At 52.3% G+C, this 18,826-nt stretch overlaps 1 protein-coding gene across 4 annotated transcripts in view; it reads left to right on the plus strand.

The window, feature by feature from the left end:
• Positions 1-130: 130 nt before the first annotated feature.
• The window catches only part of PPARA (peroxisome proliferator activated receptor alpha), a 20,182-nt gene continuing 1,486 nt past the window's right edge, over positions 131-18,826 (plus strand). The window contains exons 1-8 of one of the 4 annotated variants that reach the window (XM_077266641.1): positions 133-382; positions 5,060-5,183; positions 12,780-12,883; positions 14,080-14,328; positions 15,585-15,748; positions 17,307-17,445; positions 17,611-17,810; positions 18,385-18,826. The exon at positions 18,385-18,826 is cut by the window's right edge and continues 6 nt beyond it. In XM_077266641.1, coding sequence (XP_077122756.1) covers positions 14,106-14,328; positions 15,585-15,748; positions 17,307-17,445; positions 17,611-17,810; positions 18,385-18,826 — 1,168 coding nt within the window. In that variant the 5' untranslated portion in view covers positions 133-382; positions 5,060-5,183; positions 12,780-12,883; positions 14,080-14,105. Of the gene's footprint in view, positions 383-5,059; positions 5,184-7,857; positions 8,001-12,779; positions 12,884-14,079; positions 14,329-15,584; positions 15,749-17,306; positions 17,446-17,610; positions 17,811-18,384 lie in introns of those variants that run through there. The other 3 variants (XM_077266644.1, XM_077266643.1, XM_077266642.1) reach the window with 3 other exon arrangements.

Consider the following 18,826-nt stretch of genomic DNA (forward strand, 5'->3'; position numbering starts at 1 on the left):
GTACGTCCCGGCGCTCAGTGATGACGTCAGGAGCTCCTACTCCTGATAACACACTCACCTCAGGCACGTCCCTGGCTGAGCCCCGCCCACTGCTGTCACGTGACCGTTACGTCGGCACGTCGCTGTAGTAACTGGTTACCATGCCGCTGGCTCTTCCCTCTAGGTGAGCGGCCAATGGCAGCGCCCGGACAGGGAGGTGTGTGAGGGGGACAGGGCTCACTATGCTCCGCCCATCTGCGTCACATCCGGGCCTGTCACAGGACAGAACAAACAAGGACGAGCCGGGGAACCGGGACCCCAAATACAGGGCAGGAGCCCGGGACCGGGGACACAGCGCCACCTGCCGCCCCGGGGAAGGCCCATAGCCGAGGTGTGGAGAGAGGTCAGTGACGGCTGCGGCCAAACAGATGGCACTGGTGTACTGACCCTGATAATCCGGCACTGGTGTACTGACCCTGATAATCCGGCACTGGTGTACTGACCCTGATAATCCGGCACTGGTGTACTGACCCTGATAATCTGGCACTGGTGTACTGACACTGATAACCCCAGCACTGGTGTACTGACGCTGATAATCCGGCACTGGTGTACTGACACTGATAACCCCAGCACTGGTGTACTGACACTGATAACCCCAGCACTGGTGTACTGACACTGATAATCCGGCACTGGTGTACTGACACTGATAACCCCAGCACTGGTGTACTGACGCTGATAATCCGGCACTGGTGTACTGACACTGATAACCCCAGCACTGGTGTACTGACACTGATAATCCGGCACTGGTGTACTGACACTGATAACCCCAGCACTGGTGTACTGACACTGATAATCCGGCACTGGTGTACTGACACTGATAATCCCAGCACTGGTGTACTGACCCTGATAATCCGGCACTGGTGTACTGACTGATAACCCCAGCACTGGTGTACTGACACTGATAATCCGGCACTGGTGTACTGACGCTGATAATCCGGCACTGGTGTACTGACGCTGATAATCCGGCACTGGTGTACTGACGCTGATAATCCCGGCACTGGTGTACTGACGCTGATAATCCCGGCACTGGTGTACTGACGCTGATAATCCCGGCACTGGTGTACTGACGCTGATAATCCGGCACTGGTGTACTGCCGCTTATAATCCGGCACTGGTGTACTGACACTGGTAACCCCTGTACTGGTGGTACTGGTGTACTGACACTGGTAACCCCTGTACTGGTGTACTGACACTGGTAACCCCTGTACTGGTGGTACTGGTGTACTGACACTGGTAACCCCTGTACTGGTGGTACTGGTGTACTGACACTGGTAACCCCTGTACTGGTGGTACTGGTGTACTGACACTGGTAACCCCTGTACTGGTGGTACTGGTGTACTGACACTGGTAACCCCTGTACTGGTGGTACTGGTGTACTGACACTGGTAACCCCTGTACTGGTGGTACTGGTGTACTGACACTGGTAACCCCTGTACTGGTGTACTGACACTGGTAACCCCTGTACTGGTGTACTGACACTGGTAACCCCTGTACTGGTGGTACTGGTGTACTGACACTGGTAACCTCTGTACTGGTGTACTGACACTGGTAACCTCTGTACTGGTGTACTGACACTGGTAACCTCTGTACTGGTGTACTGACACTGGTAACCTCTGTACTGGTGTACTGACACTGGTAACCTCTGTACTGGTGTACTGACACTGGTAACCCCTGTACTGGTGGTACTGGTGTACTGACACTGGTAACCCCTGTACTGGTGGTACTGGTGTACTGACACTGGTAACCCCTGTACTGGTGTACTGACACTGGTAACCCCTGTACTGGTGTACTGACACTGGTAACCCCTGTACTGGTGTACTGACACTGGTAACCCCTGTACTGGTGGTACTGGTGTACTGACACTGGTAACCCCTGTACTGGTGTACTGACACTGGTAACCTCTGTACTGGTGTACTGACACTGGTAACCTCTGTACTGGTGTACTGACACTGGTAACCTCTGTACTGGTGTACTGACACTGGTAACCCCTGTACTGGTGGTACTGGTGTACTGACACTGGTAACCTCTGTACTGGTGTACTGACACTGGTAACCTCTGTACTGGTGTACTGACACTGGTAACCCCTGTACTGGTGTACTGACACTGGTAACCCCTGTACTGGTGGTACTGGTGTACTGACACTGGTAACCCCTGTACTGGTGTACTGACACTGGTAACCCCTGTACTGGTGGTACTGGTGTACTGACACTGGTAACCCCTGTACTGGTGTACTGACACTGGTAACCCCTGTACTGCTGTTCCGCTGCTGCTCCTGGACCCGGGCACTGGTACACTGACGCCGCTGATGCTCTGACACTATTAACCCCTGCCCTGCCAGCACAGATTATTTCAACTGACTGTCGGATCCTTGTGGTCAGCGCTGTGTTACATGGTGGGGTGGACCCCGCTGGAGTCGCTGTGAATATGGGGTTGTGTTAAGCAGTTAATGGACCCCTTTTATATAAGATAGTAGAGAACCCCTTTAAATGACCCCAAATAGCCAGGAATCTTTATTGGATGCAGTGTGTACATGTGGGGGGTCCGCAGGGGCCACACCCCCAGACCTGTCTGTAGTAACACTGAGTGAGGATGCAGCCTGCGGCCCCCTCCTTATCGCTCTGTGGGGTCCCTGTACGGTCAGTGTAGGAGTGCTGAGCTCAGGAACTAGTTATCAGGACCCTCCCATGGTGTCACCGCAGACCCCCAGGACAAGAAGTACAGGAAAAGCTGCTCTGAGAAGGGGGGAGGGCTGCAGACAATGGCGGCTATAGGAACAGGCTGTAGCCCCACTATCACCATGTGGAGCTTCTGGAGGACCCCCGAGCTCAGGGTCCCGAGGACCTAGTTCCCATCAAGTCACCAAATACAGATCCAGTTCCTGAGATCCCTCTCTGATCCCCCCCATCCCCCCCTCCGATCCCCCTCATTTTCGGCTTTGTGATTCTATAGCATTGTAATCTGATCATGAATACATTTATTGGGGGAAACAATGAGGACCCCCTTCTCTAAAGGATGATCTGCTGTCCTGGTCAATCTAGAGAAGAAGGACCCCCCCACTACAGGATGTCCACACACCCTGCTGGACAACAAGGAGTCCTCTGGTTATCTCCTCGGATGGCGTGCAGTTCCCCACTTCCCCTGCGGTGGCCGCTGTAGGTAAATTGTACGGCTGCCTGCAACCTCCTACTCGGCGATCACAACTGACCCAAAGTGATTCCACTCACTTATACCCCCAATTTTTGGGGAATTGATGTCCACTTGGTCGCACCCTTTTGTGGTGGGTCTAAAACCTTCCCAATACTCTCGCATGTCCTTATGACAACAATGATTTGTGCTCAACTACCGTACTTCCCGCTGGGCCGGGGGCCGATTGATGAAAAATTTGTTCTTGCTTTTCTTTTTTGGGGGGGTACAGAGCAGATTCCTCCAGCCCCCGGCGACATCTGTACAATCGCGGCCCGGATTCCTGCTGTTCTTGGCTGGAATCCTTCTCGTAAATGGTATTTGCAGAATACAGCGCGGTGACGCCATCCCCGCCGAGTCCTGACATTGATCTCTATCCATCAAGGGCATCTTGTATCAAAAGCTCTTAAAGGGGCTGTCCACTCTCAACAGGCCTTGACAGGAAGACGATGATTAAGTGTCGTCCAGCTGGGGTCCCAGTTGTAGAATCCTGTCGGTAAGTGTTCAGCTCCCCCGCAGGAGAAATGAGGTATTACACTATTGGGATGCCTGTGATAGCCGCCCATGCGCGTCGACGCTCCATAGATGATGTATGGCGCCTAAATGCGCATGCGCGGCCATCGCTTCCTTCAAAAGGATCAGTGGGGGTTTCTGCGGTCAGACCCCCGCAGTGGTCAGCAGGTTATCTCCTCTGGTGGATGTGTTAGATCTCCAGCCTCCATGATCAGTAGACACTTTGCACCTTGACAGTTTCCATCGCGATCTCTCCGTTCCCGTCACATGTCCTCCTCTTGGCAGCTGCGACTCTCCGGCCCCGTGCAGAAGTTTCCACCGGCAGCTGACAGCCTGAGATACAGTCTGTGCAGTGCGTGAGGCCAGTGAACGCTGCAGACGCCCCCAATATGAGGCGCTCGCCCAATTCAGGGTGTCCATAGCATTGTCCTAATAAAGGGGGGGTACAACGGCTCCATCTGAGGACATCTCATGCCCTCTCGCTCCTGCTGATTTCTCCGGCCCCGTCCTTGCCCTATCGCACTAGGAACTTTTTGGAGGCCAGGGTGCGTGCGGATAAATACATCTACCCCCAAAAAATGAAGGGATTATCCTGTTAATTGGGGCGTCAAAACCTTTTCCACCAATTTCTAATGTTGCTCTGGACAGAATCAGTCTCCTTCCCCCTCTGGCAGCTGGTGTTTTTTTCGAATTAAGGAGAAAAAGAGCTTATTAGTCATTTGAGAGGAGTCCATTTGGGAAAGTGGGAGTGTAAACAGGTGCTGGAGAAAGGAGTCTTTTCAGCCATGCTGTCCTGTTACTGCTCATTTCCTGACAAGCAGGCAGAAAACTATTTCTATTGGCTGCCCCACAGTGAGCAGAGGATCGCTGTGCTTAGATCTGGCGCAGGTTAAAAGAACGCGCGATGCAAAACCGATACCGCTGGATTTAGTCCTGGGGGCGGAGCATGACTACTAGAGAGAATGATATGCCCCGCCCCCTCAGGAAGGATCAGTTTCAACCATATTGGACAGAGTTTTAACCATTAGAAGGGGGATACAGGGTGGAGATCCAGTTGTAGGGGGTCTAACGGGCAATGCTTACTGGGAAAAGGTATGCAAATTAGCTCCCTGCCAGAAGGAAGTGATATGTCTCTCTAGTGCCACCTACAGGCAGCTGTCAGTACGAGGGCGGGTAGCTACTTTCCTTCTGTTTGCAGCTATTACTTGTAGATGAGAAAGTTTCCATTCACTGGCAGCAAGCAGAAACTTGGGGAGGGGGGGAAGTTGGAAAGTAAAGTTTCAGGAGCTTCCAGGGAAACAAAACTTTATTGTTCCATTTTTAGGTTTTAGCGGCGTGATGGCGAAGTCAGGATCAGTGTGTGCGCGGCCCTGACGAGGGATTAATGCCGCGATTATCGGGCCGGATCCAGCAAACCTGCCGGGAACTAGAACTTTATTCCTCCCGAGGTAAGAAGAGAGGAATGGTAGAGGGAGGTAAAGCCCCCCAGGACCCCCGGCCGGGTCAGGGCAGGTCACTCCTCTGCGCATGATGGAGTCCGGGGCCGCGCTCCACCCACACTAATAAGCAGGTGGTATTTTGGGATGTGGAAGTAAAAAACAAACATAAGAACCAGTGCAGTCCCTGAGGTTGTAGATGAACTGGAGAAGGTGGGGTGTCTGCTGTGACTACTAGGGAGGTACATGGGGCTGTAGTAATTACTGCAGAAGGTGGGGACCTGCTGTGACTGCTAGGGGGTACATTGGGCTGTAGTAATTATTGCAGAAGGTGGGTGTCTGCTGTGACTACTAAGGAGCTACATGGGGCTGTAGTAATTACTGCAGAAGGTGGGGACCTGCTGTGACTACTAGGGAGGTACATGGGGCTGTAGTAATTACTGGAGAAGGTGGGGTGTCTGCTGTGACTACTAGGGGGTAGATTCGGCTGTAATAACTACTGGAGAAGGTGAGGTGTTTGCTGTGACTACTAGGGAGGTAGGTGGGCTTTAGTGATTACTGGAAAAAATGGGGTGTCTGTTTTGACTACTAGGGAGGTACATGATGCTGTAATTACTGGAGAAGGTGGGGTGTCTGCTGTGACTAGTAGGGAGATGTAACGGAGTCAAATGTAAGTACTGAGGGAGTTTGAATGGTCGGATTAGTGTGTTTTTATTTTGTGTGACTACTGGGGACATGGAGTGGTAGAGCCAGTCTGTGTATTTGGACTGCCTGCCATGACTACTAGGGAGCTGGATGGGACTGGCCACTGATCAGTTATTATAGTGTATGTGGGGCCCTTGGTATGGCTACAGTGTCAGTATGTCAGGCTGTCCTAACTACTAGGCTTGGATAGTAGGGCCAGTGTATGTAGGGTGCCTGCTGTAACTACTAGGGAGTTGAGTAGAACTGATGCTTTTACTGGAAATGTGTAATGGAAGTGTTACTGTGTGTTTGGGGTGTTCACTGTGTTATGCTGCTGTTCCACCCCGTACATGCTGCAGCCAATAGTGACTACAGAAACTAATCCATTAGATGTGGGGAAGCTCCCTCTGTCACCATGAGGTGCCTGCAGTGACTACTGGGGAGTTCAGGATGGTAAGGATAGCATATGTGTATGGGGTGTCTACTGTGGATACTAAAGAAAGTGATTGAGGTTTGTAACTCATTTCAACTCTTCAGTAATTACAAAAGCCCCAAAAACCTCCCTAGTAGTCACAGCCGGTACCCCACATACATACACTAACCCTACCGTCCCAACAGACCCACCCTCCTCCCTAGTAGTCACTTCCGGCACCACATACATACACACACACACACACACACACACACACCACCTTCCTCCCTAGGAGTCTCAGCAGACACCCCACACACATTAGCCTCACCATCCCAACAGTAATGTAGGTGGTGTCTGCTGTGACTACTAGGGAGGTGGGTGGGGCGGTTGTGCTTATTCCGTAAGAAGGGCTGGCAGGGTTAGTGTATGTGGGGTGACTACTGTAAAGCTGGGATGGAGAAGTTGGTCACAACAGCCTTACTCACCTCCCCTGTAGTCACAGCAGGCGCACCACATTCATTACTTTTGGGATGTTGAGGTTGGTGTATATACGTTGGGTGCCTGCAGTGACTACTAGGGAGGTAGCCGAGGCTGATGTGACGACTCGATAAGTAGCTGGATCTTCTCCGAAGACTTCAGAAGGGGGAGAGAGAACAGGACATCAGGTTTGTCTGTCGGGTACTCAAAGCAACCATGTCTTAATGAGGGGAGGAAACATGGAGGGGTCAATGGCATTAGTTTTTTTTTTCACTGGGCCTGAGGCCTCATGGCTCCACTAACAAGGTGTCTGATGCTGTGGCCACCTCTGTCAGGTCTGATCAGTCACCTCCTCGTGACATCGTGCCTCCCTGTCACACCGTGCCTCCTCGTGACACCGTGCCTCCTCGTGCCACCTTGTGATACCGTGCCTCCCTGTCACACCACGCCTCATTGTGATTCCATGGCTCCCCGTCACACCGAGCCTCCCCGTCACACCGCGCCTCCTTGTGATACCGCGCCTTCTCGTCACACCGCGCCTCCTCGTCACACCGCGCCTCCTCGTCACACCGCGCCTCCTCGTCACACCGCGCCTCCTCGTGATACCAAGCCTCCTCGTCACACCGTGCCTCCTTGTGATACCATGGCTCCCCGTCACACCGAGCCTCCTCGTGACACCGTGCCTCCTCGTGATACCGTGCCTCCCTGTCACACTGCGCCTTCTTGTGATACCATGGCTTCCCGTCACACCGCACCTCCCCGTCACACCGCGCCTCCTTGTGATACCATGGCTCCCCGTCACACCGCGCCTCCCCGTCACACCGCGCCTCCCATGATACCGAGCCTCCTCGTCACACTGCGCCTCCCCGTCACACCGAGCCTCCTCATCACACCGCGCCTCCCCGTCACACCGTGCCTTCCATGACTTCTGTCTCTGGTGATCTTTGATCACACAAGGTGTGACTTTTGCGTAGCTCGATCAACAGACTGGGCGGATTCCTGTGTTTCCTCACCCCTGGTATTGGAGACTATTTATTTTTTTCTTGAGCTTCCTCCTGATCCTAAAACTATGCGAATGAGCTCTCCTCCAGGAGGAAGGAAGCCGGCTCTTATTGGAGGTAGACCTCAGCGTCCCACACCCAGGTCCTTCTGGTTTGGCGAAATATCCCTCGCCATTCAGTAAAGGTCAGACGCTCACTTATAGGGTGGTGTCCTCCACAAGGTGGCCCTAGAGATCCATCTTTTTCCTTCTGGAGGTAAGCTAACCTGCATACATTTTCCTCAGGCCTATAAGTCTCCTCACACCTCCTGGTGGTCTCCATATCTTCCAAACGAGAAACGGTGCCCCTTGAAAAATATAAGAGAAGAACATTTTGGGAACAGGTATCAGGGGAGATTATACAATAGGTTTGCCCCAGAAACAGCGCCACTCTTGGCTGTGGGCTTGTTCGGTATTGCATTACACCTGTGCATAGCTGCAATACCACAGGTGGCCCAAGTAGGAGAGTGGCGCTGTTTGTTTTTTTGATTTTTTTAAATCCCTTACCATCCTATTCGGTGTACATGGCCAAACCCACTGGGATCGGCCCACCATCCTGTGTATGGAGGGGCCCTGACGATTGATCAGGGAAGATGGGGAGCTGGGAATCAGATACATGGGGGGGAGATGGTTGTCGACCCAACTCCTCTCATCTTTTGCTGGCATCACTGAGACACATCGGGGGCCACTTATCTGTTAGAAAGGGCCACATTTTTGGATTTTTCTCCGGGGTCTTATTTGGTCACCGGGATTTGTGACTTCTCTGCCGCTCAATGAGTTAAACATTCATGGAGTTCACTAGTGACCTTCGACCCCACTCCACACTGAGGCCGGATCTCCCCTGTCACCGACTCATGGACTCAGCATTATTCTCCCTGACACCACAATCTGAAAATCCCAAACCAAATACATTACCGTACCCCCCCCCCCCCCCCCCAGGATGATCGCCCGCACCAGAGAAACACAACCCACCCCCTGAGATCACTCTATAAAAATATATATATATTACTCACAAGGGGCCGTATAGGACTAGGGAAATCTGGCTGGTCTTTACATTGAATCTGACTGAGTTGCAATACCAGAAGCAACCTGTAGAATGGAGGTGGCACTGTTGTTTTTTAATCCCACTTTAAAAATTCCCAGTCTGTCCCACTTGGCAGCTGGAGGTCAATGACTTTCTACTATAGAAGCAAAGCTGCAGTGTCCAGAATGGATGCAGGAGACTAAAAGAGGAAACAATTCGACCAATATCATCAGACCAGGGCGGCCATCTAATCCTCACAGGGGGTCGTCCAGACCCCACATCAATGGCCGATGCCGGGGATTTCTAAATGCAGGTTACTTGATTTCCACAGGAGATATGCGGCTGCCTGAGAAGTCTGGAGGCCCCTTATTCCCCTCTTCTCATTGTCACTCTTTCTGTCCGGCCTACGTCGCTCCTCACATTGCCTGCACCTTCTGTCTGGTGCACGTCGCTCCTCGCATTGGCCGCACCTTCTGTCTGGTGCACATCGCTCCTCACATTGGCCGCATCTTCTGTCCGGTGCACATCTCTCCACCCATCCGCTATACCTTCTGTCCAGCGCACATCGCTCCTCACATTGGCCACATCTTCTGTCCGGTGCACATCGCTCCTCACATTGGCCGCACCTTCTGTCCAGCACAAATCGCTCCTCACATTGGCTGCATCTTCTGTCCGGTGCATGTCTCTCCTCCCATTGGATATACCTTCTGTCCAGTGCACATCGCTCCTCCCATTGGCCGCACCTTCTGTCCGGCGCACGTCGCACCTCACATTGGCCGAACCTACTGTCCGGTGCACATCGCTCCTCACATTGGCCGCACCTTCTGTCTGGCGCACATCGCTCCTCACATTAGCCGTGCCTTCTGTCCGGCACACATCGCTCCTCACATTAGCTGTGCCTTCTGTCCGGCACACATTGCTCCTCACATTAGCCGTGCCTTCTATGCGGCACACATCGCTCCTCACATTAGCCGTGCCTTCTATGTGGCACACATCGCTCCTCACATTAGCCGTGCCTTCTGTCCGGCGCACATCGCTCCTCACATTGGCCTCACCTTCTGTCCGGCACATATCGCTCCTCACATTGGCTGCATCTTCTGTCCGGTGCATGTCTCTCCTCCTATTGGCTATACCTTCTGTCCGGCGCACATTGCTCCTCACATTGGCCACATCTTCTGTCCGGTGCACATCGCTCCTCACATTGGCTGCACCTTCTGTCTGGCGCACATCGCTCCTCCCATTGGCTATACATTCTGTCCGGTGCACATCGCTCCTCCCATTGGCTATACCTTCTGTCCGATGCACATCGCTCCTCACATTGGCCACATATTCTGTCCGGCACACATCGCTCCTCCCATTGGCCACACCTTCTGTCTGGCACACATCGCTCCTCGCATTGACTATACCTTCTGTCCGGTGCAACATCTCTCCTCCGATTGGCCGCACCTTCTGTCCGGTGCACATCGCTCCTCACATTGGCCGCACCTTCTGTGTGGCGCACACCGCTCCTCACATTGGCTATACCTCCTGTCTGGTGCACGTCGCTCCTCACATTGGCTATACCTCCTGTCTGGTGCACATCGCTCCTCACATCGGGCGCACCATCTGTCTGGTGCACATCGCTCCTCACATCGGGCGCACCATCTGTCTGGTGCACATCGCTTTTCACATTGACTATACCTTCTGTCCGGTGCACATTTCTCCTCACATTGGCTATACCTTCTGTCCGGTGCACATTTCTCCTCACATTGGCCGCACCTTCTGTCCGGTGCACATCACTCCTCACATTGGCTATACCTTCTGTCCGGTGCACATTTCTCCTCACATTGGCCGCACCTTCTGTCTGGCGCACATCGCTCCTCACATTGGCCGCACCTTCTGTCTGGCGCACATCACTCCTCACATTGGTCGCGCCTTCTGTCTGGCGCACATCGCTCCTCACATTGGCCGCGCCTTCTGTCCGATGCACATCACTCCTCACATTGGCCGCACCTCCTGTCTGGTGCACGTCGCTCCTCACATTGGCCGCACCTTCTGTCTGGCGCACATCGCTCCTCACATTGGCCGCGCCTTCTGTCCGATGCACATCACTACTCACATTGGCCGCACCTCCTGTCTGGCGCACATCGTTCCTCACATTGGCCGCGCCTTCTGTCCGATGCACATCACTCCTCACATTGGCCGCACCTCCTGTCTGGCACACATCGCTCCTCACATTGGCCGCACCTTCTGTCTGGCGCACATCGCTCCTCACATTGGCCGCACCTTCTGTCTGGCGCACATCGCTCCTCACATTGGCCGCGCCTTCTGTCTGGCGCACATCGCTCCTCACATTGGCCGCGCCTTCTGTCCGATGCACATCACTCCTCACATTGGCCGCACCTCCTGTCTGGTGCACGTCGCTCCTCACATTGGCCGCACCTTCTGTCCGATGCACATCGCTCCTCCCATTGGCTATACCTTCTGTGCGGTGCACATCGCTCCTCACATTGACTATGCCTTCTGTGCGGTGCACATCGCTCCTCACATTGACTATGCCTTCTGTCCGGTGCACATCGCTCCTCACATTGGCTGCACCTTCTGACTGGCGCACATCGCTCCTCACATTGGCTATACCTCCTGTCCGGTGCACGTCGCTCCTCCCATTGGCCGCACCTTCTGTCTGGTGCACATCGCTCCTCACATTGGCTATACCTCCTGTCTGGTGCACGTCGCTCCTCCCATTGGCCGCACCTTCTGTCTGGTGCACATCGCTCCTCACATTGGCTATACCTCCTGTCTGGTGCACGTCGCTCCTCCCATTGGCCGCACCTTCTGTCTGGCGCACATCGCTCCTCACATTGGCTATACCTCCTGTCTGGTGCACGTCGCTCCTCCCATTGGCCGTGCTTTCTGGAACATATTGTGGGGTTTTTGGGGTTATTTTGGCCACTAGCTGTTGACCACCAATATACTGGGATTTCCACATGAAGTAATCTTGCCCCCCTGTTGTACGGTCTGTGAAATCTTCCCGTGGGCTCCTGGCTCAGGCCGTGTACAGATGACGCCACTCTAATCACCGCATTTCCCATAATAAACACTAATCCTCGTCATTTGCACCTCGGCCGTAGTTTTCACGGGAAGTGACCCGTCCTATTACCGGCACCTGTCTCGCATTTAGGACACGGATTAGTGTAAAGTCTTCCCAAGAGGCCGCGTCAGCACCTCGCCGATTACCAGCGGATTACTGGACTTTACAATTTGTGCCTGGGGGGGGGGGTCACCTTGCGACGAGGGGGCGCCATCATTCTTCATGGGGTGTGGAAAATCGGAAAACGTTTTGGGGTGAAATGATTGACTACCTGCAGCCACCACTAGAGGGAGCTCAGGAGCTGATTGGATACACCTAGAACTCAATGATAACACTGTCTGCAGTGAGCTCCCTCTAGTGGTGGCTGCAGGTAATTAAACTGTCTATATGGGGGATTTGGAGCAGAAAAATGAATTGACGTCCACTGTAATTAAAAGATTTCTGTTCAAGCGATGCCGTGAAAATGAATCATAACATTACAGTCACTCTTTGCTCGGCTCTAGCTGGCTGATAACAGGGAGCAATAGATGACGTTTCCTTTTCTCACGTACCGTCCCTTTAAATCACATCAGGCCGCTGTGTCAGGAGACCCTTCAGTGCAGGACGTCAGGAGGAATAATAAAAGCCCGGATAATCTTTCGAATGGACTCGGTGCCTCCGGTCACATGACGCCGGAGCGTTCCACTCTGTTAACGAGGCCGGGGGTGTATCAGCTGGTTAATGATTCCACGCAGAGGCTGTAATGATTAATCCATTAGCTGCTGCTAATCGCCCTGCGAGGCACAGGAGGCAGCGGCGGCTCGCAGCGTTCACTGCCGGACACTGTCACATCCCAGCGCACGGGTTTTTTATTTTTTATTATTATTTTATTTTTTCCTTTTTTTTTTTTTTTTTTTTTGCAGAAGAAACGACTTTTGGATTATAAAATATAAGTCCGGAAATGGGATGTCAGTGACGGCGATGGCGGCCCCTCCAGAGTCTCCGTGATCTGTGGTCCATTAGGATGGTAAGCCGCACTTATATACCTTCACTTTTCTGCAGTCAGACTTCTCCTCCACACTCTGGTTACTCCTACTGGCAGCGCTCCTTTTTTTGTTTTCTCCTACAGAGAGCAGCATGATGTAGGGACAGAGCCCCTGATTCCAGTGATGTCACTGACTGGGCTGCCTGCTGTAGTTTTGATAAACCATTGTTATATCAGTAGAGGACCAGTAGACCTGCGGCAGGGTAGTTCAGCCACGCCCCCAGCACTGGTTGGCAGCTTTGCACAGTGTACACAGAAAGCAGCCAATCAGCGGTGTGGGCGGGGTTGTACACAGCTCAGCATTCAGAGCTCCGCTAGATCTGCAGCAGAGAAAACTGTGATTTTTAGCAAATCTGCAGCAAGCAGCCCAGTAAGTGATACATCGCTGGAATCAGGGTCTCTGCACCTACATCATGCTGCTCTCAGATTATATGGTAAACCCTTTCCCTATAAATGGCTGGGGGGCTGTAGCACTGTAGAGGTTAATATTCGTTACTATCTGGGGGGAGGAGGTTGGATTTATTTTCACTGGACGCAGATTTCTGATGTATCGGGGGGGGGGGGGGGGTGTAGGGTAACGCCGCAGTGCTATGACAGCTCCAAACTTGGGGCTACAGACCCTAGCAGCCCCTACCTGGCAGACCGCCACAACTGAGGACCACCTGTCAGAAAAAAAAGTCACCCGAGGAGATAAGCGGCTGCTGTGCTCATCAGGTGGAAGTCGTCCATGATTCCTCAGATGGGCGCCCCGTCCCTCAGGGAGGTTGGTCTACAATTCCTCCTGGCAGCTGCGGATCTTTCCGTCCCCTCCGGACACGTGCGGGGATGTTATCCAGGAGTGACGGGGCTGGTGTGGCACGGTGCGTGTGACCTTGAGCCCGGGCTGTTATCTCGCGGCTCTACAGTGTACACTGCTATCATATGGGTGTGTGACGGCTCGGGTCACCGCCCTCTGTCACCACTCGCAGAGACAATGATGGGGGTAGTTGGTAAGTGGCAGACGTGTGCAGGGAGGGCGTCCTCATTACCGAGGGGGAGAGGGACTGGATGTTACACTGAAGGACGCGGCCAAGACTTCAGAGGAGTACCAAGATGGTGGTGACGGGGGCCCTCGGCCAACTCCGGTGGTCTACGTGTCCTCGCTGATTTTTCTTTTCATTTTTTGGCTTTGATCGCAGTGTAATGATCACAGGCACGAGCTGCCATGTCCGCCATCATGGTAGACACCGACGGGGAGTTCTGCGCCCTGATTCCCCTGGAGGACGATGACCTCGGCAGCCCCCTGTCCGGAGAATTCCTCCAGATCGAGGAGATCCAGGACATCTCGCAGAGCATCGGAGACGAGTCCGCCTCGTTCGGCACCGCCGAGTACACATATCTGGGGAGCGGTCCTGGCTCCAACGGGTCCGTCAGCACCGATCTAACAGGTTAGAGGGGGGAAGGGTGCGGAGCCGTCTGTGGGGGCATCCGGCATGGGCCTGCTGGGTGCCCTTTATATGGGCCACTGTATGGATGTGGGAACCATCGGGGGACCTCGGGGGTGTCGCCTGATGTTCCCAGGGTTCAAAACGTCAACTAGACCCAAGACTCCAGAACAGACCTCTTAAGACATTGACCCAAACTCAAACTCCAAAAAATTAATTCAGACCCTTATAATGGAACCTCAGACCTTGTAAAATGAATTACTGGCCCCCTAAAATCATTCTGACCCCAAATCAAACCAATAGAATTTATTAAGACTTCATACCAGACCCCTGAATTTCATTCAGACCGCAAATCAGGCTCCTTAACAGTAAGTTGGCTCCCCAGGCCCCCTAAAATGATTGTGGCTCCCCAGGCCCCCTAAAATGATTGTGGCTTCCCAAGCCCCCTAAAATGATTGTGGCTCCTCAGGCCCCCTAAAATGATTGTGGCTTCCCAGGCCCCTTAAAATGATCGTGGCTCCCCAGGCCCCCTAAAATGATTGTGGTTTCCCAGGCCCCCTAAAATGATTGTGGCTCCTCAGGCCCCCTAAAATGATTGTGGTTTCCCAGGCCCCCTAAAATGATTGTGGCTCCTCAGGCCCCCTAAAATGATTGTGGCTTCCCAGGCCCCTTAAAATGATCGTGGCTCCCCAGGCCCCCTAAAATGATTGTGGCTCCCCAGGCCCCCTAAAATGATTGCGGCTTCCCAGGCCCCCTAAAATGATTGTGGCTCCTCAGGCCCCCTAAAATGATTGTGGCTCCTCAGGCCCCCTAAAATGATCGTGGCTCCCCAGGCCCCCTAAAATGATCGTGGCTCCCCAGGCCCCCTAAAATGATCGTGGCTCCCCAGGCCCCCTAAAATGATTGTGGCTTCCCAGGCCCCCTAAAATGATTGTGGCTCCTCAGGCCCCCTAAAATGATCGTGGCTCCCCAGGCCCCCTAAAATGATTGTGGTTTCCCAGGCCCCCTAAAATGATTGTGGCTCCCCAGGCCCCCTAAAATGATTGTGGCTTCCCAGGCCCCCTAAAATGATTGTGACTCCCCGGGCCAGGCCCCCTGAAAATGATTGTGATTCCCCGGGCCAGGCCCCCTGAAAATGAGCGTGGCTCCCCGGGCCAGGCACCCTGACATAGTGGGGTGTTATCTGGTACTGCACATCAGTCGGTGGGGGGGACTAGTCCTGCCCCGTTACGTGACGTTGCTGTTTTGTGTTCCTGTAGCAGACACCCTGTCGCCAGCATCCAGTCCGTCCTCTATCTCCCTCCTCGCGCCAACCGGAGGCGCAGAAGATCCGGCTAACAAACAGCTGAACCTCGAGTGTCGGGTGTGTGGGGACAAGGCGTCAGGATTTCACTATGGCGTACACGCGTGTGAAGGCTGCAAGGTGAAGCGCGTACCCAGCTTTATTCAGAGCGCATTTATTACAGCGGGACACAGCGCCCCTCCCGCGCACAGCGTGTGTCGAGTATTGCAGCTTTAAAGTCAAAGCTGATGGGAACGAGCTTCAAGGCCTGTTACATGGCAGGAACTTCAGGAGGAGGCCGCTAAAGCAGCAGTGGCAATGTGATAGGAGTAATTTTTAGGCAAAATAATTTTTGGACACTGCATATTTTTAGGTCTAAATTGTAATCTTTTTTTAGGCTGTGAATGGCAATAGTGGTATATGGCAGTATAATCGAGGCACATACAGTATGTGGCTATTATATGGGTTGTATATGGCGGTATTATTTTGGCATAATATGACGACATTATGTGTGCTGTATACGACGTTATCTTGGTACTATATGGTAGTATTATGCGGGCTTTTTATTACAATAGGATCTTGCCAATGTATGGTGGTATGTATATGGCAATATTATATGTGCCACTCTGGCGGTATTATGCGGGTTCTATATGGCCATATATTGCGGTATGATGAGGGCTTTTTATAGGAGTATTATCTTGTCAGTATTATGTGGGCTGCACATGGCAATATTATCTTGGCACCATGCGGACTGGACAGTATATGATAGTTGAACATTATATGGCGGTGCTGTGTTTGCTGTATATGGCAGTATTAATAAATCATGCATGTTGGTAGGTGGACCCGGTCAGGCAGATCAGACCAGTTTTGGGGGGATCATTCTTCTGGGCTCCCAATTGTGTAGTGACCCCCTTCCCCCACATCGTTACGATTATTAATTCTCGTGGAAAAAGATAGAACCGGAGGATAGAAGCCGCGCAGACCACAATAAAGGTAACAGAGTTACACACACACACTCTGTTTATTAGCCTACGCGTTTCATGGCAAACAGGCCACTTCATCAGGGCATCAAGATTCATCAGTAAAACCAGGTATATATACCCACAAATACAATCAAAAAAGCACAAAACATGTATAAGCCCCACCCTCTTATGACATCACTTACGGTGGGAACGCCCACTTTAGATCAAAAATTTGTAAATACACCCATAATATTGGATACAAAACATTAAAATACATTGAAACACAATGATCGATCTTTAAAACCATATATATTCATCAATAAATAATAAAAACAAATGTAAACATATATACATGGGGCTTATACATGTTTTGTGCTTTTTTTGATTGTATTTGTGGGTATATATACCTGGTTTTACTGATGAATCTTGATGCCCTGATGAAGTGGCCTGTTTGCCATGAAACGCGTAGGCTAATAAACAGAGTGTGTGTGTAACTCTGTTACCTTTATTGTGGTCTGCGCGGCTTCTATCTTTTTCCACGTGGATCCATACTGTTTGCCGGGAGCCTGCTGCGACCATACGTGCTTATCCAAGGGAGTTGTGACCTATCACAACCAGACCAGGTGAGTCTGTTTTGTGGGGGTCCAGGTGATTGCGATACCTGAAGGTATTACTCTATGTGCGCTTCTTTTTCTTGTTTTTAGAGATTATTAATTCTGGCATTGCTGTATTATTAGGGGTTTTTCAGAAGAACCATCCGCCTGAAGCTGGTGTACGACCGCTGTGAACGGGCCTGTAAGATCCAGAAGAAGAATCGGAACAAGTGCCAATATTGCCGGTTCGAGAAGTGCCTTAGTGTGGGAATGTCCCATAATGGTGAGTGACCGAGAGGCCGCGGGGGAGGAGTCTCATCAGGAGGCGTGGCTTGCGTTCTACTGTAGTGGGGAGAGGCTCCTGCTGCAGCCAGTTGTTTTAGAGGACGAATGAGAAAGTGAAAAGTGGGAGCCGGCGCCATTCACATCTCTTCTGTTGCCTCCGCAGCGATCCGTTTCGGGAGGATGCCTCGTTCGGAGAAGGCGAAGCTCACCGCCGAAATTCTCACGTGCGAACAAGATGTGAAGGGCTCAGAAATGGCCGACCTTCTGTCCCTGGCCAAACTCATCTACAAGGCTTATCAGAAGAACTTCAACATGAACAAAGTCAAAGCGAGAGCCATCCTCACAGGGAAAGGCAACAACTCCGTAGGTTTCCCGCCACCGTCGAAGTCCTATAAAACAGTGACAGCGCCTGGCACGTTGCTGATGCGTGATGTGATGTCATCACTGAGAGAACCAGAGCGGAGAACAGCCTTAAAGTGGGGGTTTCAACCCCCCGGAGGACCCAGTGTAATACCTTATTTCCCCTCTAGTGGTGCTGCAGGGAAACTGAGCACTTCCTCCAGGTGATTTTTCTGCCACCCGTCCTCCTGGGAGTTGTAGTGTTTCTCCCGTGGGGTGATGTTTGCCGTCTCCTGGAGCAGAGTAACCTTTAGAGCGAACTCTGCAAACAATCCACTGTCAATATACAAAGTGCAAGCGCGCGGAGAGCGAGGGGCCGCGGCGGCAATTACTGCATAGCCCCGGACTGTCGGATCTCCGGGGACATAGAAAAAGGAAAAAATAATATTTTAGAAGAAAAAAAAAAAGTTCTAAGAATTGTTTTTAACATACCGTTGCCATTACTGATAGGGCGGAAACCTGTCGAATTTTTATAAAATGTAGGTGAATAATTTTTGGGGGGTAAAAATCCTTTTTTTTGTCTCTCTCTTCCCGGCAGCCGTTCGTCATCCACGACATGGAAACCTTGTGTATGGCAGAAAAGACGTTAGTAGCCAAACTGGTGGCCAACGGCATCCAGAACAAGGAGGCGGAGGTGCGGATCTTCCACTGCTGCCAGTGCACGTCGGTGGAGACCGTCACCGAACTCACAGAATTTGCCAAATCCATACCAGGATTTACCGAACTGGACCTGAACGATCAGGTGACCTTACTAAAGTACGGGGTCTACGAAGCCATGTTTGCCATGCTGGCTTCTGTCATGAACAAGGACGGCATGTTGGTGGCTTATGGGAATGGCTTTATTACCCGGGAGTTCCTGAAGAGCCTACGGAAGCCCATAGGGGACATGATGGAACCCAAGTTTGAGTTTGCAATGAAGTTCAACGCGTTGGAGCTGGATGATAGTGATATCTCGCTCTTTGTCGCTGCCCTCATCTGCT

Source organism: Ranitomeya variabilis, chromosome 5, assembly GCF_051348905.1.
Source record: "Ranitomeya variabilis isolate aRanVar5 chromosome 5, aRanVar5.hap1, whole genome shotgun sequence".
NCBI lineage: Eukaryota > Metazoa > Chordata > Amphibia > Anura > Dendrobatidae > Ranitomeya > Ranitomeya variabilis.